The 26,348-nt window shown below is 44.0% G+C and overlaps 1 protein-coding gene across 2 annotated transcripts in view; it reads left to right on the top strand.

The window, feature by feature from the left end:
* ARHGAP22 (Rho GTPase activating protein 22) overlaps positions 1 to 26,348 on the top strand; it is a 95,231-nt gene that overhangs the window by 50,710 nt on the left and 18,173 nt on the right. For both annotated transcript variants that reach the window (XM_053305944.1, XM_053305945.1), the window contains 3 exons: positions 138 to 270; positions 8,369 to 8,442; positions 10,394 to 10,515. In XM_053305944.1, coding sequence (XP_053161919.1) covers positions 138 to 270; positions 8,369 to 8,442; positions 10,394 to 10,515 — 329 coding nt within the window. The remainder of the gene's footprint in view (positions 1 to 137; positions 271 to 8,368; positions 8,443 to 10,393; positions 10,516 to 26,348) is intronic.

The raw sequence follows: 26,348 nt of genomic DNA, 5'->3' as shown, positions 1-26,348 counted from the left end.
GTACGTTTCTTTTTAGACTATGTCTGAGGTACAACAGCACAGCCCTCCAATCTTTGTTGGGGGCAGCTGCAGAGTTTCTGAGCAGGCTTTTCTGCAAGCTGCTGAACCTGTTCCTTTCCTTCCTTGTCTTTTTGCAGAAACACTGATGTTCACACAGTAGCCTCCCTCTTGAAACTTTACCTTCGAGAGCTGCCGGAGCCTGTCATTCCTTTTGCCACATATGAAGACTTCCTCTCCTGTGGGAAACTACTATCCAAGGACAAAGAAGAGGTTGGTAAGCTACACACATGGACACACACATACACACATACACACACACACACACACACACACACACACACACACACAACATGGCAATCTGGAAAAATGGCCCTTGTCACCTGGAGGGTGACAAATTATGGTTGGAGAATGTAAATCCCGAGGATAGGTGGGAAGGAAGTTACACATCTAGTCCCAGAGCTCAGTACTCTTACAATTTGGGTGAGGTGTGTGTGTGTGTGTGTGTGTGTGTGTGTGTGTGTGTGTAATTTATCAATAATATATTTCCTTCCCCCACAATTCCTACAGGTCTTTAACTTATATATGCTAAAAACAACGTTGGTAGTTCTCTTCTTATCAGTAATGCAGTGAAATGGGTCCATGTGGATAAGGTAGGGGTTTCCATAAGGTAGGATTAGGCGTAGGGATAAGATAGGGGTTTCTAGTTTGAAGCCTACTCTGGGAAGAGCAGGAGCAGCTTCAGGAGGTGAGCAAGTTTTTCTAATAAACAACATCCCCCCTTCCCCCCCCCCCCTTTAAACTAACTAACAGGAGGAGGGGAGATTTTGAGGGGCTGATTTCTCTGTAAGGGATAAGTCCTAGTCTGTGTGTGTGTTATTTGCCAGGGCTAGCATTTGCCAGAGCTAGCGAACTCCTGTGTTTTAGGAAGGGGTGGAGTCAGCTAGGGCTGGGGGAGGCCCCACATTCCTTTGAGACACATCCTATGTCTCAGTTGGAAGCCTACCCACTACATAAGAGGTGAAGGCCCGAGAAGTTAGTTATAAGTTTATTCGGTCATTGACCAGCAAATGAAGGCCCGAGAACATAGCAAACAGAGCATAGAGAACAGCGATAGCAAACAAGACGGAGTTTTGCAGGAGTTTAGCAGGAAGTGTGCGGGGGAGCCTGGAACAAACCCCGGGGATCACAAAGGAGCCCAGTGGAGAAGATATAAGTACAAATCCCTCCCTCATATCATTGAGAAAAGCTGTTTAGACAGTTAAATAGCAGACTATAACACCAGTTACCTATCCTAATAAATGATCTCTAAATACCGTAAACGGCAAAAAAAAAAACCCAGTATGAAGCTAGAAAGCCAGCAAGAGAGGGGTCACTTCCCAGTGTATTGCACAGAGTGTTGCATGAATGACTATTTGCTCCATGGGCGGAAGTCATGAGTGTGTGCTCAGTGCAAGGAGCTCCTGGCTCTCAGGGAACAAGTTTGTTCCCTTGAGACCAAGGTGGCAGATCTGGAGAAGCTCAGAGAGACAGAGAGGCATGTGGACGAGATCTTCAAGGATGTGGTAGAGGCATCCCACTCCAGGGCTGGTAGCTCTTCTGCTGTCAGGGAGAATGAAGGTCTTGGGCAAGGAGGACACTGGTCTGAGGAAGATGGAAATGTTCCTTTAGAAGGGACCCCTTCCGTGGAAGATGAGCCCATATCCTCTCACACAGGGGAGACTCCTTCAGGTGGGTGGGAGCTTCCTTGAAGTGGGCAATTTAATCATTAGAAGTATAGAGAGATGGGTTTGTGACCTGCGTGTTGACCACACAGTGACTTGACTGCCTGATGCAAAGGTTGCGGACATCACGCAGCTTCTAGACAGACTCTTAAGCAGTGCTGGGGAGGAGACAGCTGTCGTGGTGCACATCGGCACCAACGATGTGGGGAAATGTAGCCGGAAGGTCCTATAAACCAAATTTAGGCTGATAGGTAGTGTTTTGAAGTCCAGGATCCCCAAGGTAGCATTCTCAGAAATGCTACCTATTTCATGCGCAGCTACAGTAAGACAGGCAGAGCTGGGGGGTTTTGATGCATGGATGAGACGTTGGAGGGGTTTAGATTTGTTAAGCACTGGAATACATTTTGGGGCAAGCAAGGCCTGTACAAAAGGGATGGACTGCACTTGAACCAAGATGGAACCAGACTGCTGGCGCTTAATATCAAACAGGTTGCAGAGCAGCTATTAAAATGATGCCTGGGGAATAACCAAGAAGAGCTGGGCATTATCCGGTTCGGCAAATGCTATTCTTTAAAGTGAAAGGGTGCAAAGGATTCAGATAAAACAGAAGGGGACAGAGCAGAACCACATAAAGAGCAGACAGAAGGCTGTGCCAGCTGGTCAAAGATAGCAGACACCAGGGAAGATATTCAGAGTATAGGTGCTTATATGTCAGTGCCAGAAGCTCCGAGCCAAGATGGGCAAGCTGGAATGCTTGGTTGCTAACACAGAAATAGATATAGTGGGCATAATAGAAACATGGTTGAACAGTGAGAACCAGTGGGACACTGTTAACCCTGGATATAAACTCTATAGAACGGACAGGTAGGGGTGCCCTGGAGGTAGAGTAGCACTGTATGTTACAGAAGGGATAGAATCTAACAAGGTAGGAAACCAAGGAGTCCCTCACAGAAATCCTGTGGATGACAATACAAGGCCTCAAAGGAAATGTGCTACTGGGGACGTCCTGTTGCCCTCCGGATCAAAACGCTGACAGTGACTGGAAGTTGCAGGAGGAAATTAGGGACCTGGCAAACTCAACAGGAGCCACATGATATACTGAACAAAATGAATAAAAAACACAACATGACTAAATGATCTAAAAAAGGGATGCTTGAAAACTCAATCCCAATTTTATACATGTATAAATAAAATTTTATACATAATTTTATACATCCAATTATATACAAATATCAGATCCTGAACTCTAAGTACACAACCTGTTATAGGTTATTACACTTCAAAAGTCTGTGTGCACATTTTCAAGCGAGCGCCAGCAGGTGGGGTGGGGAGTAGAGGGAGGGGTAAGTGTACCCCCACCCTTAAAGATGTCCCACCCACCTCACCTTTGAACTGGCCCCTGCCGGTTCTGTGCACATCCCTACTCATTACAAGCTGGCTGACTTCCAAAGAAAAAGAAGACAATGACCCAAGCCATAAAAAATGCCAATGCATACCCACTTCACCCCACATTGACACCCCAGTGGTGGTGGAGATGAATCCAAGTTACCATGGGACGCTCCCACTCCAGGAGGGCTTTGGATCCCATTTCCTCCCACTTACATAGACTCTAAGAGCCTGGTCAGAATGCTGCAGTCAGAATGCTGCAATTAGAGGACTCACACTCCCCAACTGAAGACTGGAAGGAGGAAGACTACTCGGATGGTGAGGATGGTGTTTACTCCTAGGATTGATATATCCCACAGGATCCGGAGCATTATGGGGATTGGTACCACTGTGATGACTGCCAGTGTTGCCGCCACAGGCACTATGATCTGGATTGGAAAAACAGATATGTTGCTTTATCCAGATCTACTTATTTCAGCTCTCCGTCACCCTATCCCAGAGCCTCACAGTCATGGAGCCACTACTATCATTGCAGGAGCCTGCCCTTCATCTCCTATCAACATCAATCTCAATCACCAACTCAAACCCGAGGTCACAGTCGATCTCAAGTTTGTGGGAGCAGCCAATCTCATTCTAGGTCCAAGCATTGGGACTGACCTCTGCAGCCTCCTCAACCTAAGGGCATCACAGATAAGCATCAGATAACTCAGGAACCTGCCAAACCACCAGATCCCACTCCATTGGCCCTACCCCAAAAGAACACCTTAACCCTCCAATGCTGCCTTTAGACCAAGCCCCACATTCCATAAAATGTGATACTGCATGCCCCCTTTGCCCCCCTTTTATATTTCTGGAATGGATGGGAATAGAGTTATGAAATCTGGCACACATGAAGTCCACACTGGCAGGACACTGTGTTATTTTTTCAAAGGTATGGATCACTCCTCTGATTTTTGGTGATTTTTTTTTTTAATTGTTTGAAGCCAGAACTTTACAAGAAGCTTCTGAAGCCCCTTCTTGGACAATAATTCCACCCTCATATGGAGGGGAAAGAACATTCCTTTGATTTTAATTTTTTTTTTTCCCATTGGAGGAACAGGCAGACTTTTTAAAAGAGCATTAAAAGGACTTCACACCTTTTAATCCCTTAATGGCCAGAAGGAAAAATGAGAAATTCTTTTTGGAATGTGGAAAACCAGAAACATTTTGTTTCTGACAGAAACCAGAAACCAGTACTTTCACTTTTACTGACTGTGTGCTTCTGCAATGTAGAAGACAAAATTTAATGTAAAATCAAAGGAGTGTATTTTTTCCTCCACATCAGGGTGGAAAGATGGTCCTAGGGAGGGCTTCAGATCCAGAACATTATGTAAAGTGTTTTGCAAGATGGCATCAAACCCGAAAAAGAGAATTGTGGATTCCTGAGATGGACAAGATAAAATCAAGATCTAACCTGGGAGGTTTTTGCCCAGAAATGACATCTACATGAGGATTCAAATGATGGATGGAAGTTTGCATTATTACAAACTCAATGGGGTGATGAAAACCATGCTACCACTATACCTTCAAGAAGTGGCTCTTCTAAAAAAAAGAAGTGGGGAATTCCTTCAAAAGTTCTGAAAAACACACAGGACACTTCACAATGAGGAATCAAGTGGACTATCTGTGAATTCAACTTTTAGAAACACATTTTAGAGCCACTGACTGAAAAGGAAAAGGCTCAGCCCACCAGCCCATCTTTTTTTTTTTTTTTTAAGGGGATTTTCCTATAGAAACTTGGAGAAAACCGTGCCCTATCACCTATGGAGGTGGTGGTGGAGAGTGCACCACCATGTGTGTGGAACCCATGGAGAACCGGGAAGGACAGGAAGTGTCAACAGCCAATTAATGGTAAAATGAAACCTACAGCTCTTGATCCACCTGAATATACCATGGATCATGTGACCAAAGAATGTCCTGTGTCACAAAATGTATGGAAGGATTTCATGAAGTATCTAGACTGGTCCCAACTAGTGTATCAAACCAGCAATGATCTCTGCTCTGGAAAGCACTGGCATGCCACAGTCAAGGGTCCCAAACACAAAAAAAGAAAGTGTGTTTGCTGGGGGACACCCAGGCTATCACATGTATAGTAAATCTGTTTATTATGAGAGCTATTTTCATGAAGGGAGGTATGGGTGTCAAAAAGTGTGAACAAGGAAGATCAACCAGATGTGTGGACACTGATGAAGAAAAAACAGGTTTGGCTGGTTCTGGCCCGTGCACATTGGAAGTTGGCAATGAATGGAAGTGCTGAAATGAATGTAATAACCATATTTGGGTTGTTTCTTTTGCACACGTGGTTATTTCTTTTGTTGCTGTATGCAATGTAACTGTGAACTAGTTCTCTGATTGGCCACTGATGCTATGCTCTGTGAGGTTGTTTTGCCTAATGACATCAGTATTACTATATTAGCCTTGTAGCTTCCTTTTCCGGTGTGTCTTCATTTTGAGAGCCCGACATGTCGTTAAAACAAATAAAGTTCTTCTCTGAATTTCCAGCAAATGGTGTAAATGGCCTCCACTCATTGAACTGATCACAGGTGGGATTTTCCCCACATCAAATTGGGGGCTCATCATCCAGGATAAATGGAGCTCAGGATAAATGGAGCTTTTGTGTACAGCAGCACGAGTGGTTAGTGCTTCAAGCACCATTTGCGTGGACTCCAGCCAGTCAGTAAGTTAGATCAGGTTTCACTCAGTAAGTCAGTTTCAGTTTTCAGTCCGCCAATAAGTTCATTTCAGTTTTTAGTCAGTCAATCAGTCATTTTCAGTTTATTCAGTCAGTTCAGCTAGCCTGTCAATAACCAGCCAGGAGCAGACAGAAGCAGCTGCATTCAGATCAGTCTGTCGCCTGGTCTTTGATTCCTCCTTCTCTTTTTTGTGTGTGTGTGTCTGAGCTCTGAGCTAGGGATGCCTGACTGCCACCTGGAGTTTATCTGAGAGTCCTGCCCTTCCCTTCCCTTGCTGCCTCATCCCTAGAGCGTCTCAAAATTAACCCCTGTGTTTCTGGGTTGAGGGACACCTCACACCATCACAGCCCAATCTGCCAGCTGATAAGCTAAGTGCCTGGTTGTTCCCGGCTGGCGGACTGCCTATTTGTCTGTCTAAGGGAACATCAGAGAGAGATGATGGGTTAGAATCTAGTGTCCAGAAATGGACTCCCCAGTTAGATTTATCTTCAGCCTATTCACTCTTTACAACCTGTTCAGCCAGCCCCTCAAAATTATAGTGTCAGGAACAAAGCACAAGGCTACCTAGCGGCTATCTCCCTCATCCCTTACATTGGCTCTCCCCTTTTGTTTTTGATGTTGAAGATCCCTCTGAAGAAGAATCTGACTCTGAAGGAGACACTCATCCAAGCATGGATGAGACTGTTTTAAAATGGCATCTGAGTGGAAAGAGCCTGACTTCTCCGCTTAAATTTGCCTGCTGGCAGCACATCAGTACCGGTGCGGCCTTCATCCCCTGCTCAGTCCCTCCCTGCCACTCAGGAGATACTGTAGACTTGCTGGACTGCCTGTTGGGCAAAGGAGGCCAGGTATTGCCTTGCCATCTTCCTCTCCCCTTCTAGAGCAGCCACCACATGGTCACTGCCCAGTGAAACTGGTTTAAACTGCCCAGTTTAAACTGGTCCCAGAAACTCACCAAAAAGCGTTAAAAGCCAGTCTAACATCAGCTGCTTCCATGTATGCAGCTGCCATCAATTTCAGCTGCAAGTTCATCTTTTTCCTCCAAGAAAAATCTCTGCATCTCCCTCTTTCAAAGTCAAACATTTCAAATGCTGTATCAGTGTGTGTGGGCGGGGGGGGGGAGGACTGCTCCTGCCCCTCCCAAATCATATGTGTATAGTATGTGTATAACTGAAGGAATGTCCTTTTGTAATTGAGTGAGAAGGTGGAAGTGGACTGCAGAAATGCCTAAAGCTAGAGTAGATGGGGGCAAGTTGATTGGTTGTTAAAACCAAGATTATAATTCGCCTTTATTTTTACATTTTCAGATAGCTTTTAATTGCATTTTAATTGCTTAAATTGTATTTAATTTAATTTAATGGGCATTTTCCGGTGATTTTTAAATCTAGTACACATTTATAAATAGGGTATAATGGTATGTATGTGTGTAAATATGGAAAGGTTCTGTATGTTAGAGGTATAGGATCTCTTTGTGATATGAATAGTGTTCAGTGTTTACTATGTAGTTAACTCCCCCCCCCCCAAGTCCTGCTATGCTGCCTCATCATAGTGGTGGAGTGTTCCCGGGAGGGATGCACGAAGTATGGCGAGAGATATACTCCCAGCAGGGTCACCCAAAGTTAAGTGTTTGAGTAGTAGTGTTTGAACAAGAACCAAATAATGTATTTTTAAAAAATCCATTCATTCATGAAACATCTTATGCATTTTATGAATTACTTGGTTATAAATCATGCATTTCCTTCATGAAATTCAGCAGATTACCTACCACAATATGCTTACAGTATTGAAACATCAGAGGGCATTCTCCCTGGCATGTTTTAAACACATATCCTTCAGCGGTATTAGAGGGCAGGTTTTGTAATATTCCATATGTAGAGGGAAAATGCCCTTGTGGCTCTGGGGAGGTTGAGATAGTAGGGCATGTCTTAATACACTTTATTTTATGTGATCTTCACAGTATTTTTATTTCTCCCTTTTAAATGAAATTTCCAAGCTGTTCTGATGAATTGTATGACTTTTACCTCTCTTCTCACCAGAACAAAGTCATTATGTACAGCACTGCTAAATACTGTGCTGTGGCAAGTAGTGGCAAGCATGAATTATTGCCAAAAACAAAAATCAATACTATTGCCTAACTATTGGTTAACCGTTAAGCAGGTACTTCAGTAATATCGATTGCTACCTGACAGTTGAGTTATTTGTATATTGTAGCACTCTGAATTTTGTCTACTGTATTTTGTTCTGAAATTCTTGTGCTCTGACTCAAATTTATTCTTGCTGGTCAAAGACTGAAATAAACTATTCATTCATTCATTCATTCATTCATTCATGTACAATAAAATTTGTTTGATAAATAAATATTGCATATATTTCAATCCCTCCCCCTTTTTTAAGCTAAGCAGAAAACCGTGGGAGGGATGTGTTTGATAAGATAGTTCTTGCTGTACTATCCCACCAATGTGTTTGGCTGTGCACTGATAAATGAGATTCGGAGCTTTCTGTTCATACTGCTTTTCTTCCATCCCTTAGGGTACCCAGGAACTGACAAAACAGGTGAAAAATCTTCCACAGGTTAACTTCAACCTCCTCAAGTACATCTGCAAGTAAGTCATGTTAATGAATATTCATGAGATGAGAATGGAAATATTGGCCCACCACTTTTGTTTCCATTAAAGAGCGGAACCAAATGATCTATAACAGCATATGTTTAAGGTATGGAATTGGACCTTGGGAGTGAATGAAACCCTCCACAGCACTTAACCCCTTGTACCTGTGCACTGGTTTTTGCAGCTCCAATTGGCTGCTACTTTGGCACTATTTTGTTTTCCAATTTGGTCATTTCTTCCTGGGAAATTTTCACGTAGCCAATGAGATTAGGCTACATGACTATGTCATTGTCTTATTCTTATGTAAAGGAATGCAACCCAAAAGGCAGGTGGCAAAAACAAATAAACCCCAACATGTGGAGGTCTTTACTCATGGCAGCTTTCCTGCATTATTCTGGTGTGAGTACCTCTGTACTTCACTCCATCTGAAGCAGCTAGTTCTTAGGGCCAAACTAGAGAACACAAAGGATATTCAAACAGTCACCTGACCTTTTTAAAAAAAACTGGGGCGCAAAGATAGGAGGCTGCCAGTTTCAGTGAAGTAACAGTCAGAAGAGAAGTGGGGAGCTCATTAACTCTTTTCCTTCTAGCTGTCTTTCTGCTCACAATCACCCTCCTAGTTTTCTAGGATAAATGTAGGAGCCCATATTTTTTTTCCTGCAGGGGTGGAAGTTGGTTGGGGGTAACCTCAATGGAAAAATGACAAGAAGGGGTAAACAGCTCCTTAATCCCTCCCCAAGTCTTCCAGTTACTGCCTCCAATGAAAAACTCAGTGCAGCGATGGGGGCTGAATCATTCCCTCCATGCTTTCAGAACGAAGGCTTCTCCCCAAAAAACTTTCCTTTATTTCTGGTAATCCACACTGCTGCCACCACCCAAATTATCAACAGAGTTTGGCTGCCCCTGGGCTTGGGAGGAATTCCCTGGAAAACTCTCTCCTCTGCTACTGGAAAAGTACAAAAGCCTTCCACGTGCAAGCTTACATGTGATGATAAAACTGGTAGGTTGCTGAATGATCTGAGATGTGTTGCATCAGAGAAAATCTCTCTCCAGCCCCATTTTTCCTGAGTTAAAAATCCACCCTAACAGACTGGTTAAAATTGCAAAGAACAAAAGAAAAATAAACTTTATTCAAAATACTACAGACAGCTTCCATCTGAGGCTCTCTCAGCTTTTAGTTACAGGTAAAAGAAACACTCAGTAGTTGCAAGAATACTTCAAAAAGCACCCAAGATGATATTTGGGGTGGCACACTTTAAAAATCATGTTTACCCAGTTGCAAAGAACTGGGATGTAGGAAAACACAAAATGACCTTTAAAGCCTTATAGAGTTTTTTTACAGCACCCTGGATGGATGGGCGCAGGCTAGTGTTTTCTTAGCTTAGTTGCATTACAGATAGACAATCCTAGAACAATATCAGGAATATGCAAAACACACGAAAGAAATATAAGTTTCTGATGCAAAATCTGACTAGAAAATTATTCCCTAGGCTGTATCCCCTTGTCCTTGAAAACTCACCCATCATCACCTGATGAGAATCAAGCTTCCTGCAATCCTGTCTCTCAAGGATCTGCAGTTGTTTTTGCAGCCAAGCTCCATGGCCACACGCCCTGTAGCAACCCCAGCCTAGCTTTAACTAAACAAAGAAACCCTTCTCTTCCTCCTCATGGTCCCCTAGGTCCCACCCACCTGGTGTGCTGATTGGCTGATCCCTGAACTTTACCAGCCTGTCAGTCAGGACAGGGTTCACTTCTGGTCCACTTTTTAGGGGAAAGGAGGGGCTGATCAGAGGCTGATTGTTAGACACATATATTAGTGAAGTAAGGCAAAGCCAGGACCATAGCAGTAATGCTCTGGCTCTCTTTTCTCCTCAATTGAGAGGTGCTGGTGATGAATAAATCTTTCTTTTCTCTCTGTCCTTTTTCTCTTTGGTGGGGGCTTTTCAAGATTTCTTGATGAAGTTCAGTCTCACTCCAGCCTTAACAAGATGAGTGTGCAGAACCTCGCTACTGTATTTGGGCCAAATATCCTCCGACCTCAGATAGAAGACCCAGTAACTATAATGGAAGGTAGGCACTTTAAATTCCTAAAGTCACCAAAGCAAGTTTGGATATTTGTATATGTACATAACACAGAGGAGCTCCTGGATATGAGAGTATTTAGTTGTCTAATACATTAATTGAATCCTAGTCCAAAATACCAAAGATCTACATATAAAGCACAATGCTTATATGAAAAAATGTGTTGCAGTGTGGCAGGTAATGGACTTCTATGAATGAATAATCCCTTTTTGGAGGAGTGCAAGGAGCATTAGCCAATGGCTAAACTTATGGTGAAATCTGTTTGTTTTGTCTTTTGTTCATTAATAAGTTACCCATACCAATTTGATAAATTCACCTCATTCTTGCCATACAGAAGGCTACAAACTGCCATGATTGAAATTTGTCCTTTACTATACTCACCAAATTCAGCTGAGTAAAGGAACATAGCAGCAGTGAGTTGTGAGGATTTGGGGGCACTGAACTCTGCTGTTCTGTAACGTTCCACTTACAGCATTTAGATTATCTGCATGTTAGACAGAGGATTAGCTGCAGTAATGAATCATGAGCATCCAAAACAGAATCCAATGGTTCAACTATTCTTTTAAAAGACCTATTTTTGGTAGACACAGTGGACTTCAGAGCAAAGAGGAGTCACCAAAAAATCCACCTCTTCCCCATAGCACCTGTGCAGCATTAACTGCATGAGCATTGTATTAGAGCACCAGCATTGCATTAATCTGGATATCAGTCTTTATATTCTATCTAGCAAGATTAAGGGATGATCATTTATACTTAAACAAAAGAATTGGTATATTAAAGATACGCTTTGTGTTATTATTAGATGGAATCTTTATTAAAGCAAATATTCTTGTTTGGACTAAACTTGAGCAAAAACTGAATCTGAGATTACCTTCTCCTATTATTTATTATTTACATTTTATTTATTTACTATATCTTGTTATTGTAATGAACAATTTAACACTAAATACTAGGGTTGTGCATTATGCTGGTTCAGACAGTGCTTTCTGATCTGGCATTGGTTATGTTCGAATTAATCTGACAAGATTGTAGTTAGTTTCTATTGTGTCTGAAATATCAGAGTAGGCTTGCATTGTGTCAGAATTCTTGTCAGAACTCTTGGGATTTAAAATTGTGGTTTGAGAGCTTCTGGGAGCAAAATAGTGTTGCCAAAGTAAAATGCTGTATTTGGAAAACGCTGGGGGGGAATATATTTTGGAGTGACAGATCAAGTTGGCCGTTAGCAATTAGTCGTGTGTGAGTCTGTTGCCTTCCAATCATAGTGCTTCTAGAAAGGGACGAAGACTCTTTATTATCCCCTAATTATAATTATTATTATTATTATTATTAGTAGTAGTAGTAGTAGTAGTAGTAGTAGTAGTAGTACTATGTACTATGTACTACCACCACCACTCTTCTCCATGCTCTGCTTTGTGGACATTTCATATGAAATGACACTAGGGTCATAGCTGGACTTAGATGTGTATAGTGGGTAATAATGCATCACTTTGGAATGGGTAAAAAGGGGGTAGGGGATACTATTCCTTTCATATGAATGCAAGGAGCAATTTGCTTCAAACACGGCATGGTTAATGGTCAGAGTGGGGGCTTCAATTTCTGAATGTTTTGTCATGTTCTGCCATAAAACAAAGCACTTACAGCATTTTTAAAACTTGAAAAAGTATTTTAAATCAATTAAAAAAAAAAAACCTTGTTGAACCAATCTCCTTCAAACTACATACACTTAAGGCTCTTACCATGTCCTCTAGGCCTATGCATTGTAAACAATTTTTGGATCTGATCTCACCAGAGCTGACAGAGAAATTGTTGGGAGGGCCGACATACCCCTCCCAAAACGGTTGGCTGGTTGGGATCAGATTTCAATTCCAATATTTCCCAATATTCTGTTGATTAGATTCAGGGACTGCACCTTTGAAATTGGGGTGGGTGGGTAAAGCCAACCACTGAGGGGTGACCCACTGCCCCTGTATGGGCTTGGTTGTGCCCCCATCCCCCAATTTCAAGGATGCAGCCCCTTAAAACAAACATTGTAGCTGGGCTTAAATATAGATAAAATGTATTTCTAAGTCTGGCTACAGAGCATGTTTTAAAGGAATTCACCCTCTAAATTGGGGTGGGGGAAAATCCACACACACACACACACCAAGGAGTCCCTCTACACCTATAGGGATTGCTTTTGCCCTCCACCCCCAATTTTGAGTATGTAGTCTCTTAAAGCAAGCCCCATAGCCAGAATTTATCTTTTAAGTATTAGCTGGGCTTAAATGTAGAGAAAATGTATCTCTAAGTACATTCTGTATCTCTACAGAACTTGTTTAAAGGGCCTACACACTCCAAATTGGGGGTTGGAGACAAAGCCAACCCCCCAGGAGTGAACCACTGGCCCTGTTTTGTCCCCCCACCCCTTGATTTTGAGGGTGCAGTCACTTTAAAGGCAACTCCCCACAGGTGGCCTTCAGGGCCCGTGGATTGGCTTTGCCCACCACTTCCCAAATTTGAAGGTGCAGTCCTCAAAAAGCAGCCTGCTAGCTGGCTTAAGCTTTTGCCTTCCCACTGATTTCAGGGGTGCAGTTATACAGTAAGCTTGTGCATTTAGATTTGGCCATAAAACGTGTTGTGTCCGAAAATGGCATTTTTGGAAATTTTGTACACAAATCGAAGTGAGAAAATTAATAACAATTTTTTTTGTAATTGAATCAAAATGACCCTATTTTGGACCCACATGCTTTGTTCTTCGGAAAAACTTCGGACCTCCGTTTTAGCATTGCATGAAAATTGTCCTTTTGGTCTCTCCACTCCAACAACTGAGTGTTTGTTAAAAGGATTAGCATAAGATAAGATATGCAAAAAGCACACACAGCTTCCCTGAGGCCAGTTTCCTTTGGCATGAATGATTTAGTTAAGAATGAGCTGTATTATAATGCTATTGACTCTGTGCTGCTTGCTTTGATAATGTTGAAGAAGTTGCAAGTGGTGGGGGTTGAAGGAGGGAGTTTGGTTCAATTCATTAGTTACTCAGTCACCATTCTCTGCCTTTCTGCCTCATTCAAGAGAGAGAGAGGGGGGAAGAACTAGTTTGCATTGCATGTCTAAACTAAAGATTCCATGATGCCATGCTGCCTTGTTGCCAGGCTGAGCCAGCCTGCTATGACTGGCTATGCCAGCCTGGGAAAATGGATTTATCTGCTGCATTGCTTTTATGTTCCAGAAAGAATTTTTTTTTAACCCCCTTGCTGCCTGACTGTGCCTGCTGTGTCTGTCTGTGCCAGCCACCAGTGCCCTAGACTGAGTGAGTGGGGAGGTTTGGAGGGAGGTTTGGAGTTGCAATTGAATTTAAAAAGTTGTGTGTTGTTGTTTAGTTTAGAAAAAGATTAAACAGGGGTTCTGTGTGGGAGGGATCCCCTTCCCCATACTAGTAGGTGGTTAATGGTAGCTTTGTGATTTCAAAAAAACCCAATTTCTGTCTTTTTCCCTAGTTAATTGTATCTATTCTGTTCAATCCATAGTTATATTGTGTCTGCTATTGTGTCTCTCTGTTCCCTTACTGCTCCCTATTTAATTACAATGTATATATATTATGCAATTCAAATGCCTGCCTAGGATAGTTTGCTGTTGTGCTGTATTTTGGGACCTCATGGATGGGCATCCTGGTGGTTCTGTGTGTCTGTCTGTGTGTGTGGATTTATTCTTTACAATGAAGACTGGGTCATATTGTGACTTCTAGCATCATCATCATTTTTATTCCAACTAGATCAAATAGGTTGTGTGGTGCCACAGGCTCCAATCTGTTGCAGAAAAGTCAAAAAATTCACCAAAAGTTGTGTGCAATTGTTGTCAGGACTATCACTCTTCTACTTGGCGGGGGGGGGCAAACTTGGCTGTTCCACTGGCAGAATGTTGCTGTTGTTTGCACCCTTCCTTACTTAACCCACTTTTATGGCTGGGTGCCACAGATGTAGCTGTGTCTCTGCTGCTTGTAGACAAAAAATGCTTGTGGGAGGGAGGGCAGGGACCTGTTGTTGGCCCTAGGGCCTAGTCTGCTGCATCTGTCTGATCTTGCTTTGGAAACCTGGTTTCTAGCAAAGCTCTGCTGTTGTTGATGTGTGCTGATAATGTTCTTTGGGGCAGAAAGGGGGCTTGGGGTGGAAGAGTGGGTCAGGTGGTGCCCCCCATGGATGTCTGCCACCACCCAGATTTCAAAGGCATTGGGGAAAGGGCTGATTTTGTAATTTGTTGAAGTTTGAGTGTCTTTGGGGCAGATTCAGGGCAGAAAGGGGCTTTCAGAGCAGAAGAGTGGGTCAGGTGGTGGTGCCCCCATGGGTGCCTGCCACCACCCAGATTTCAAAGGAACTGGGCAAAGGGCTGATTTTTTTTTTTTACTTGTTGAAGTTTGAGTGTCTTTAAGCTTTTCCCCCCATAGAGAATAATGGTGGTTTCAGCAGCCCCATAACTGCACTTGGGGGGTGCTGAGGTGGCCCAGAGTGAGTGGTGTTGTAGTGCAGAGAGGGTGCCAACCACCCCCATGGGTTGCTAACCCATTGGGGTACTGGGTTTTGTTGTTTCTGAAGTGTTGAGTGTAGATACTCTGGTAGCATATGAGATTTTCAACAACAAACCATGAATCCACTCTCATATGCTACCAGAGAATCTACATTCAAAACATCTCAGAAACAACAAAACCCAGTACCCCAATGGGGTCAGTCCTTTGCCCAATTCCTCTGAAATTTGGGTGGTAGCTTCCACCCATTGGGCACTACCACCCCCCACCCACTATTTTTTCCCCAGGGCCGTTTTTTAAATTCCAAAATGTTTCGGATTCAGATTTTGCTATTTCGACCAAAAAACAAAATTGGGGTCTTTCTAATTGGCTGGTTTTGAACAAAGAACAAAATGGGGGTATTTTGGATCCAGGCCAAACCAGAAAAGAACAAAACCCTATTATACAGTTCTCAAAAAGCAGCCCAGTAGCTGGCTTAGACAGACTTTTTCTCTAAACCAGCTACTGGGTTGCTTTTTGAAGACTGCACCCTTAAAATCGGTGGGGGCAGCTCAGTAAACCCAATCCCCCACAGTGCCAGTAAGTTGCCGGAGACTGGCTGAGGGGCAGGAGGGGAGACTGCCTGAGGGGAGACCGGCTGAGGGGGGTGAGTAAGCAATAAAGCCCTAGAGCACAGGTGCTCTGCACACGATAGACTAGTAAACTGTAAACTTTCATATACTATGCCAAGATTTTATGCAGCCACATGTCTTTGGTATTTCAGCTAGACATTGGGCTTGGGAGGCATAAATTCAGGCATAAATTCAACTAGCATCCAGACATAAATTCAACTGGCGCAGCTTCCCCAATAACTACTTAGAGATGCTCCTAATTAATTTCTGCCTGATGCATCAGTACAAGGCACAGTTGTAACGAACCAGGAGAGGGTTGTCTGACCTGAACCTCCCCCAAGTCAATTAAAATTTCTCTGGTAGAGCTACCACCAGTCTCCTTTCAGACAGAACTAACTTTAAAACCTTCCCTGTTCTATCTAGAACCAGGGCAAACTCAAAATATAGTCTAAATACCTTAAAACCTCTATAAATAGCATGTAGCCAGAGCAGGCACATGGGGAGACAGAATGGATTATGTTCCCAGCACAGATCAAGTTTGAAACAATCAGAATCTAGTTTATTTAGGTAGATATAAAAAGCAGAACAGATTACAGGCAAACAAATAAAAAATGGTTAAAATGCAAAAGTGAGGTAACTTTTTTCTTTCTGTCTGGTGGTAGACAGGATGATCACTAGACCTTAAGTCAAGTTGCAGTTCACAAAACTAAGGTTGGCATCATAGTGAACTCTGCACGCTCCTAGGAGCCATGCAGCAGGATCGGTTAACAAAGCTAAACTAACCCCAAAATAATATTCTGGAAACAGCAACCTCAAGAATGTTAGAGATGTGCATGGAACCAGTGGTGGGGCAGTACGAAGATGGGGGGATAACTTTAAGGGTGGGGAAGGGTGCACATACACCCCGCTGCCACCACGTTTCCCCTGCCGGTGCTCTCTATAAAGCCAGTCCGGCGCGGCGGCAACATACCTCCCTGCTGCCCCGTCCTCTCCTCGGACCAGAAGTAACCCGCGCACATGCGCATGTTGGGTGTGTGCATGCGCATGTCGTGCTCATGTGGGTTACTTCCAGTCACTCCCAGTCCAAGGAGAGGATGGGGCAGCAGGGAAGTATTCTGCCACTCTGCCTGACCAGTTTTACAGAGAGTGCTGGCAGAGGAAAGTACTACACCCTCCCCTGCCCTTAAAGTTATTCCCCTCAACTTCGAACAAGCCAAACGTTGAACCATCCCTACCTCGCTTGACAAAACAACCACCCCACATCACACACAAAAGTTGTCTGTTTCCTTTATAGGGAAACGTTTTCAAATTAGGTGTCTAGCATGGAAAGAGATACAGTCAGGTGTCAATTAAATTATTCTTCTTGTAGATGAGCAATTCTAGAATCTGACTTCTCAGACACTTATTTCAAAAGTTTGATGTATCCCCCAATAGTAGCAGATTCCTGGGTCAATAGGGGTCCCGATTTGCATTTTATTTATTTATTTGATTTATATTTTGGGTGCTTAAGAACATTTTGAGTCTTTTCCTGGCCTACAGAGATTAACTGATTCACAACAGGCTAGTCCAGTTCCCGAAATCGCCCTGAGCCTCCGAGCTCCCTGCCGCTTCACAGCGCCCCCAAGCCAACTGTCAAACTGCTTTCCAGCTGCCCACAAAACTCCCTGTTGCTCTGGAACTCTCTTCCCCTCCATCAGCCAATTGCCTCCTCCCCCTCTGTCAGCTAATCGCCTCCTTTCTGCCACGTCCCCATGCATGGCCCATCTTAGAGAATTAATAATATAGATATTTGTGCAAATATATATTAGCAGAAACACACATGGAACTTAACAGATTTCCATCCCACATATTTCCTTCCTTCCCCACTCCCTCCTCTGTCTCTAAAGCAGAGGTTGTGCCTGGCACAGGCGACAGTCATGCTTGGCCACCCAGTTCAATGTGAGCTGGCAGCACAGTGCGGCAACCACACCACCCGGAACAGACTAAAGAGGATTTGGGGGCTCCCAGGAGATGTGGAGGCCCTGGGCTTCGGCCCAGAAGTCCAGGGGTAAGAGCACCTCTGATGTCATCCAAAACATGTCTCTGATGTCATCATGTGGCTGCAGCTGCACTGCCACCACATGCTCTATCACCTTGCCCCAAAAGGAGAGATTAGAAACCGGGCGGTAGTTATTAAAATTGGAGGACTCAAGAAAGGGCTTTTTCAAACTAGGTCTCATGACTGCCTTTCAGAGGAGATGAAAACATGCCCTCCTTGATGGAGCATTGATAATAGCCTGCCCTGCAGCCATTGAACTGTTCTCCCTTTGGGAGCTTTTATCAGCCAAGAAAGGCAAGGATCAAGAGCTCATGATGATGCCCATGTGCTACCAAGGATCTTGTCCACATCAACAGGCTCCAAAAGCTGAAAGATATTCAGAATGACCAGACAAGGAGACCTGAGGCAAGTCACCAGACACTGCCTATTTTTTGGAGTCCAAGATCGTCCAAATACAAGCAACTTTATGCACAAAGTGTTGAGCAAACTGGTCTCACCAGGCTGTTGAGGACAGGTGTAGAATGTAACAAAATTCTAGCCGCCCCAAGGCGTAGTGTACTGGAGCGGCAGGGTATAAATATTTTAAATAAATAATAAATAAATTCAAAACAGCTCCACAAGCTTACACTGTGCAGATGCAATGGTGGTGGAAAAGTAAGTTTTCTTTGCTGCCATCCCTACCATGGAGTAGCTGCTGCATTACCTGAAGCTCTCCAGAGAACAAGGGAGCTGTTCAGACTCCGCTAAGCGAAAGAGGATGCTTAGGAGCAACCATATCTAATGTCTCCATACTGGAGACAAACCAGGATTTTGACAGTGTCACCAGCTCTGAAAATGGGAAACTCCCCAATGGCCATCTGGAAACCTACAGGATACAAAAGCCTCCAAGGGCAAGCCATCCTAATGAGTTCCCTACGCCTGCGAAGGTCAGATAATGCAAAAACCATGAACCTCACCAGATAGATCTGCCAATGATAACAGCGTAATAACAAACTCCTCCACCCCCAGATCATTTACATCCTGACCAACAAACACCAGATCCAGAGTGTGACCTGCCTGATGTTAGTTGAGACAGGCCCATGGTTCCCATGATCTCAATGTCCAGCTAAAATACCAACGCCATTTTGGAGGTCTGTTTTTCTCTTGCTGATTAGTTTTCTGGCACTGGCTTCCAATTGGCTTTGAAACGCTTTGCTTTTTGGTTATCATACAAATCAAGTGTTGTCATGAGTAATTGTGGCTGGGGGAGGGGGAACACACAAGGAGGGAGTTTCAAAATGTATTTAAGGGGATTGGGAGTTAGAGAGAGAGCCCTTTAGTGTGCTTCTCTGGAGGAGGATAAATTAAAGGAAGGATCAGAGATAGACTGGAGCAGGAGAGCAGACTGGTGGTGGTGGCCTTGCCTGGCCTGCCTGGCCCAAAGGAGAGGGAAAGAGAGAGAGTGCCTACTGGCTTCTCTCTCTCTCTCTCTCCCTCCCTCCCTCCCCCCCTTTTTGCAGTGTCAACCAACTGCTTACCCCCTCCCCCTTTTAAAAAAATTGTACCAGCAGCCCCAGTGGTTTTAACTGGATGCTGCTGTCGACTTTTTTTCCTTTGGTGGATTTCTTCTTGTTGTTGTTGTAGCCAGCCCCCAGTGGCTTTAATAACTGGGGTGGTGTGCTGACTGTCCCCCATCCCTTTGCAGCCCCAAGTTGCACCTTTGCTGCTGCTGTATTAGGAGTGTGTTCAAATCAAAACTCGCGATTTCGGTTTGAATTCAAACCAAACCGTATGCTTCTGAACTGGTTCGGTCAAACCAACCATCCAGTTGATTTGACTGAACCTGTTCGGCGATTCAGCTATACTTCTAAAGCGGGATCCAGTGAGGATTCTTTTTACAAGTAAAGGGGTGGGGAGGGAAATCTACAAAGGAGCTGGGGGTGGGGTGGGCGGTGAGAAATAAGCTGTGTAAATGTAAAAGCACTCCTTACGTGCCAGTGTGGCTGTCAGAGCCACCACTTGCCCTTCCGGTGCTGCCCAAGCGTGCAGAGGTCCATATTTACCAAGCTACCCTTGTGGCGGTGGTGTAGTTACGGCCTCTGCACATGCCTGGAGGCCATTTGTGTTGCCTCCATGCATGTGCAGAGGCCATTTGCATGGCCATGCAATTTGCCTGCCTCTTTATTTGGGGGGATTTAATTTTTCTAGCTTCTGTGTGTGTACTACAGTGCTATAGATAGCACTGTGGGTTGTACACACAGCATAATTAGACCACCCTGACCCCACACCCCCTATTTAAATACCAGGCAGACCTTCAGGATGGGTTCATGGTGACCAACAATGGTCTGAACATAATGAATGCATCTGATCAGCTTCATTTTGCTTCTATCCGTTGTGTGGCACACACACTAAATCTGGTCATGAGGGATATGCTTGGCCGTTCCGGGACTGCAGCCAGGTGGGGATCCCTGCTGAAGGCACTGATTACCTGTCTGCTGCTGCCATTGTTGCTTTTGTGAACAGTTGCCACAGGATCACAGCTAATTTCCATGAGAGTGAAAAGGGTAGGTGGATGTTCAAGGAGAGGCAGCTTGAGCTCAACATACCTGAACATCTGATCCCTCAGGATGTTCCAGCCTGGTGGAACTCTCTTTCTCCAGCGTCTGTAGGAGCAAGATCTGGTCATCCATGGCCAGGCAAGGAGGCATGACTTGTGCAACCTATCCACCCAGGACTAGGCACTCATTTCTAAGGTTGTCTTGACACTCGAGCCATTCTTTCTTGCCACAAACAGCTTGTGTGCTGAGGAAGCAACACTGAGCCAGGCTTTGCCTGTCGCTCTTCTACTTGAGAAGACAATGGGTGAACTCCAGTCCATACTGACCACTGAGGAAGCAATCGCTTTGGCAGGTCAGCTGAGGACTGGAGTGGTGGATTGGCTCAAGACATCCTTGGGTGCATCGGCAGAGCAGGTTTTGTCTGCCTATGTGACCCAAGGATGAAGGGCAAAGCAGTCACCCCTGCCCAGCTGTCCCAGGTTTAGGGACAAGTCCAGGAGAGGAGACTGGGGCACAACCAGGAGGAGGGTGCTGGAACACCTACTCCACAACCAGGAGGAGTGTGCTGGAGTGCAGTCCACCCTTAGCAGCGGCATCACCATGGCTTCCAGATCCAGCTGCGTTGTGTCGCTGGCAGGACATCCGGTGGTTCAGAGAGCTTCCTTGCTCCTCTGGGGGTTTGAGGGAAAAGTTAAAAAATTGTTTAAAAGCACCTGCTTGCTTTTGTGGGCTGGGTGGTAGGTAGCAACCGTCATACACACTTCGGTGTCCTATGGGGAACAATGGGCTGCTTTGAGTTTCCCCAGTTCCCTATGGCCAAAAAACTCAAGAATGTTTCGGGTTTGTTCCGTTGAAACAACCGGTCAGACCAATTGTTTCAATGGAACATTTCAGCCATTTGCATTTGGTTTCAAGCTTGAAACAGAATGCAAAATCCATTGCGTGCACATCCCTACCTCTGATATAGAACCTTCATGTTGAAATGCAGAATTCTGGTTGCTCGTAGAGGGTAGTTACGTTAAAAGTTACCCAATTCCACTTTTTAACTTAACTTTTTAAAAACGTAACTTTTAAGTAGTTCAAATAAATAACTAGTGCAGTGGTTGCCAAACCGGGGTCCTCCAGATGTTGCTGGACTGGTCTTGTGGTAGCAAGCATGACTTGTCCCCATAGCTAAGCAGGGTCTGCCCTGGTTGGATATGAATGGGAGACTTGATGTGTGAGCACTGAAAGATATTCCCCTCAGGGGATGAAGCCGCTCTGGGAAGAGCAGAAGGTTCAAGTTCCCTCCCTGGCTTCTCCAAGATAGGGCTGAGAGAGATTCTTGCCTGCAACCTTGGAGAAGCCGCTGCCAGTCTGTGAAGACAATACTGAGCTAGATAGACCAATGGTCTGACTCAGTATATGGCAGTTTCCTATGTTCCTACAATTTGTTGTGGCTGGGGATGCTTGGAGTTGTAGTTCAGCAACATCTGGAGGACACCAGTTTGGCAACCACTGAACTAGTGAAATAGTGAAGCTGCTTCATGAATAGTGCATTAAAAAAGGCAAATTGCCAATTAGCATTATTTTTCATTCTCAATGGGGTTTCTTTTCCATAAGCCCACAGAAGCACACTGACTTACTTAGAATTTGGAACCCTGCTTTACCTGAAATCACCATTATCAGAATTTTCAGAAAAATAAAATGTTTCTAATACCATCTTAGATCCTTCCCTACATGTGAAATACCTTGTGAAAGTCAGCAGGATACTGGAATATCGTTCTTAAGGTGTGGTAACCAGAACTATACACAGTATTCCAAGTGTAGCCACACCATAGATTTGTACATTACTATACTGGCTGTTTTAATTTCAATCTCATTCCAAATGAACTCTGGCATGGAATTAGTCTTTACAGCTGCTGCACACTGGAATGACATTTTCAGTTAGCTATCCACCACGGCCCCAAGATCCTTTCCCTGATCCATCACAGCCAGCTCAGACACCATCATCATGTGAAGTTAGGATTTTTAGCTGCAATGTGCATCACTTTACACTGTGCATCACTTATACTGAACAGCATTTGCCATTGCAAAGCCCATTTACTCAGGTAGGAGAGATTCTTTTGAAGTGTTTCAGTTGTCGTTTTTTTGCTTTTATAACCATGAATAATTTGATGTCATCAGTAAAGCTGATCACCTTACTGCTCGCCCCTAATGGCAGATCATTTTTGAACAAATTTAAAAGCGCCAGTTCCGATACAGATCCTTTGGCGGGGGCCCTGCGTTGCACATCCCTCCACTATAGAAACTGTCAGTTTATTCCTCCTCTCTGGTTTCTGTTCTTCAACCAGTCAAATCAAGTCAAGTTTCAAGTTCATGAAATTGTCACAGACCCATTATAACATACAAATAAGTAGTAAAGCACCAAACCACAGATTACAAAAAGAATACCAGAATGTTTAAAGGGGGGGGGGAGATATAAAATTGCTATACATAAACAAAACAAAAACTACCAATATTAGACAATTTTTAAAAAATGAAATAAAATTGAAATAAAATCCCAGAGGACTTGCACTTAACCTAACACAATTCCTTTGCAAATCTTTAATACAGAAAAAGAAAATTAGCAAGAGTTTGTGTTTTGGTATTGGCCAATAAAAAGGTCAGATACTGGTCCACAGTTCTTCCCAGGTGTTTTAAGTAAAATAGGAGTTATGAGTCTAGTTTGTTCACCTTTGTAAAATAAGCATGACACCTGGTGAAGTTAAAGGACAAACCTAACTAAATTGGGGAGAGGGCATGTAACAGCAAATTGTAACAACAGGAGAGAGGGCATGCTCTCAACTCCTGCCTGTAGGTTCCCAGTAGCATCTGGTGGGCCACTGTATGGAACGGGATGCTGGACTAGATGGACCATGGGCCTGATCCAGCAGGGCTGTTCTTATGTTCTTATGAGAGCAGGTTTTATGAGCAGTTGACAAAGAATACTGGCTAGCAGTATCTTTAGTCTGAAGATCAAGAATTGTTTTGGCCTAGTGTTGGTCCCTATTGAAGAATAAAATTTCAGAGGAGAAGAATAGTTGTAATTTCTCACTAAAGGCTTTTGACAATGAGCTAAAGTAACTGTCTTTCTGAAGAACGTACAGATAGCCCAAAGTAGAATTGGCATAGGCAGCTTTCACCCAGTAAGTGAATGCTAGATCTTAGATTCAACAGAGGAAAGGCCAGCCTCCAGTTGCAAAACAGCTGAAGGAACTCATTTAGGGGCACCAAAAAGAGAATGCAAGGAAGTTGAAAGTACTTGATCCACAATAGGGACAAAATCAAGAATCCATACCTGAATACCATATAACAAGTGAGACAGTACTTTAGCATTAAACACACAAAAAGCCGCAAGAATAAACTGTCTCTCCCTCCTCCATATCAAAGCCCTATAGCAAGCAGATCCCTATATATGGGGGGGGGTGACCACAAAAAGGAGTTCACATTCTACCTGGCAAATGCTGGGCTGGGCAGAGGGTCTGCTGCAGGGAGCTGTGGGGGCCACTCTGCCTGCCTCCTTCCTTCCTTGCTTGGGGCCTCCCTGCAAGCCTACACCAGTTCAGGCTTCACTGAGGCCTACACGGAGGCCTCCCTGGAAGCCCCGCCCACCCACCGATCAGCTGATTGGCGGGGAGAAAAGGAGCTCTTTGCAGGCAGTTTGTCTGCTGCTTAGATTGCCGGCCAGGAGGACAAGCAAGAGAGAGGGCGAACAGGGCAAGTAACTGAGGGGACTTGGGGCCGGGCAGGGAGCAATGGGGAGTCATGTGAGGTATCTCTGGGGGGGCCCCCAACGCAGTGGGGGCCCCAGGCAACCGCCTCCCCTTGCCTAATAGTAGTTACACCCCTGCAGCCCAAGCATATACACAACCCTAGTGCCAGGGTCAAGGGCATTATTGTGCCCTTAACCCTGGCTAAAAGCCGGGGTTGAAAGGCAGGATACCCATGAGGGCTGTGCCAGAATCAGACTCAATCCCGGTGGTGTAAATGGACAGCCAAACTCAGCCTGGGTAGCCTTACAGATGTAATCTCAGCTACGCTTAGCCTGTTTGTTGCCTGTTCACAAACAAGCAATGTATGCACATGACACACATACACACGTGACATAAGGCACACATGCAACACAAACATGCACATAACAAATTCAGAAATAGCAATAGCACATACATTTATATACCGCTCTATAGCTGGAAGCTCTCTAAGCGGTTTACAATGATTTAGCATATTGCCCCCCAACGTTCTGGGTACTCATTTTACCGACCTCGGAAGGATGGAAGGCTGAGTCAACCTTGAGCCCCTGGTCAGGATCGAACTTGTAACCTTCTGGTTACAGGGTGGCAGTTTTACCACTGTGCCACCAGGGGCTCTTTACACATAAAGAATGTACACATAAAGAATAAAGAATGCACATACTCAAATACACATAAATGCATGAATACAGATACAATACACAACCACAGATGCAACACACAACACACAAATGCTCAAACACAGCTACAACACTATAGTGATCAGCCACCCCTCCTCTAAAGAGTTAACCAGAAGTGAAGCCTGTCCTGACTGACAGGCTGGTGAACTCTAGAGCTCAGCCAATCACCACACCAGGTGGGTGGGACCTAGAGAGCCGTTGGGAGGAAGGAGAGTTTCTTTGTTAGAGAAGAAGCTGCCTGGGAGGCAGAGGAGGACATGTGGCCATAAAGGCTGGCTGCAGGTCCCAGGGAAGCCAGGATGGTAGGAAGCTTGAATCCTCTACCATGGTTTGGTGAGTTCAAGAAAAGGAAACTAGAGCTTTTTTCTTTAGGGAGTTAGTCTAGGGGAAAGTCTGTTTAGTCAAATTTCATGTTAGACTTTCAGTTTCTCTTGTGTGTGTTTGGTATTTCCCTGATACTGTTCTAAGTGTGCTTTTGCTTTTTCATACATACATGTTTTTTGCAACTGGGTAACCACAACTTTTAAAGTATGCCGCCCCAACATCATCTGGGGTGCTTTCTAAAGTATTCTTGTGACCTACTGAATATTCTTACCTGTAACTAAAAGCTGAGAAAGCCTCAGACAGAAGCAGTCTGTCACATTTGGAATAAAACTGGTTGTTGTTTTTGTTCTTTGCATTTTACAAAGCTCTCTGAGTGCATTGTAACTCGGGAAGGGGTTTTACTCTGGTGCAAACTCAGTCCACAGTGATCAGTTTTCTCACCATGTGTAGGCTTGCAATGTGGAAGGTTTTTTGTATTTTTCCAATAGCAAAATAAAGAGAGTTTTCCCTGGGATTTCCACCCAAGATGGGCGTGGGTGGGTGTCAAGCTCTTTTGATAAATGGGTGATGGTGGTGGCCTTTAGAACCTACCAAATTTACAGGGAAGATTAAGGAGAAGCCTTACTCAGAAAGCACAGAGAGGATGATTCAGCATTTTTATTCCCCTCACGTGGGCTTGCTCTGAGGCAAAGGCACACACTCAATACACAGATGCAACACACAAATGCAGATTGTGCAACACACAAAAGCAAATGAAACACTCAAACACAAATGCAACACACATACAACACAAATACACACACACACCAATTATAAAAACACATGTATACAACATAATTACAGAAACACATACAAATGCAATACACAGAAATGCTAATGCAACACACAAATGCAGAAGCAACATACAAACACAGACATAATACACGCACAAAAATGCTCAGTAATACAAATGCAAACACACACAGAGAAACACAAACATAAATTTCCTTTTCACAAACCATGGAAAGTTTTTTTTGTATGTGCCCTCCATTAATGCAGGATGGCAGCATCATCCCAAGCTTAGGGAGAAGGAGAATCATCTGATAGCCTATCACTGCCTGCTTCTTCTGTCAGGGACTATTGAAGATGATAAAAACTGTAGTATTGTAGTATTATTATAAGCTATATAGACTATAAAAGATGCTAGAGTCACCAATGTCTTCTATTATCTATGATTCCCAGTTCTGTTTTAAAGCCTCAGCCTTTAAAACAATACCTGGACAAATGGGAAAATCTGGAACTTTTTGAATTTTGTAAGAAATTCTCAGCTAGCTGAGAAAAGGAACCATAATTCTCTGAAAGATTTAGCACATCTCTACATTAG

The sequence above is a fragment of the Hemicordylus capensis genome, chromosome 3, assembly GCF_027244095.1.
Source record: "Hemicordylus capensis ecotype Gifberg chromosome 3, rHemCap1.1.pri, whole genome shotgun sequence".
NCBI classification, from domain to species: domain Eukaryota; kingdom Metazoa; phylum Chordata; class Lepidosauria; order Squamata; family Cordylidae; genus Hemicordylus; species Hemicordylus capensis.
This window is presented reverse-complemented; position numbering and strand designations above follow the sequence as displayed.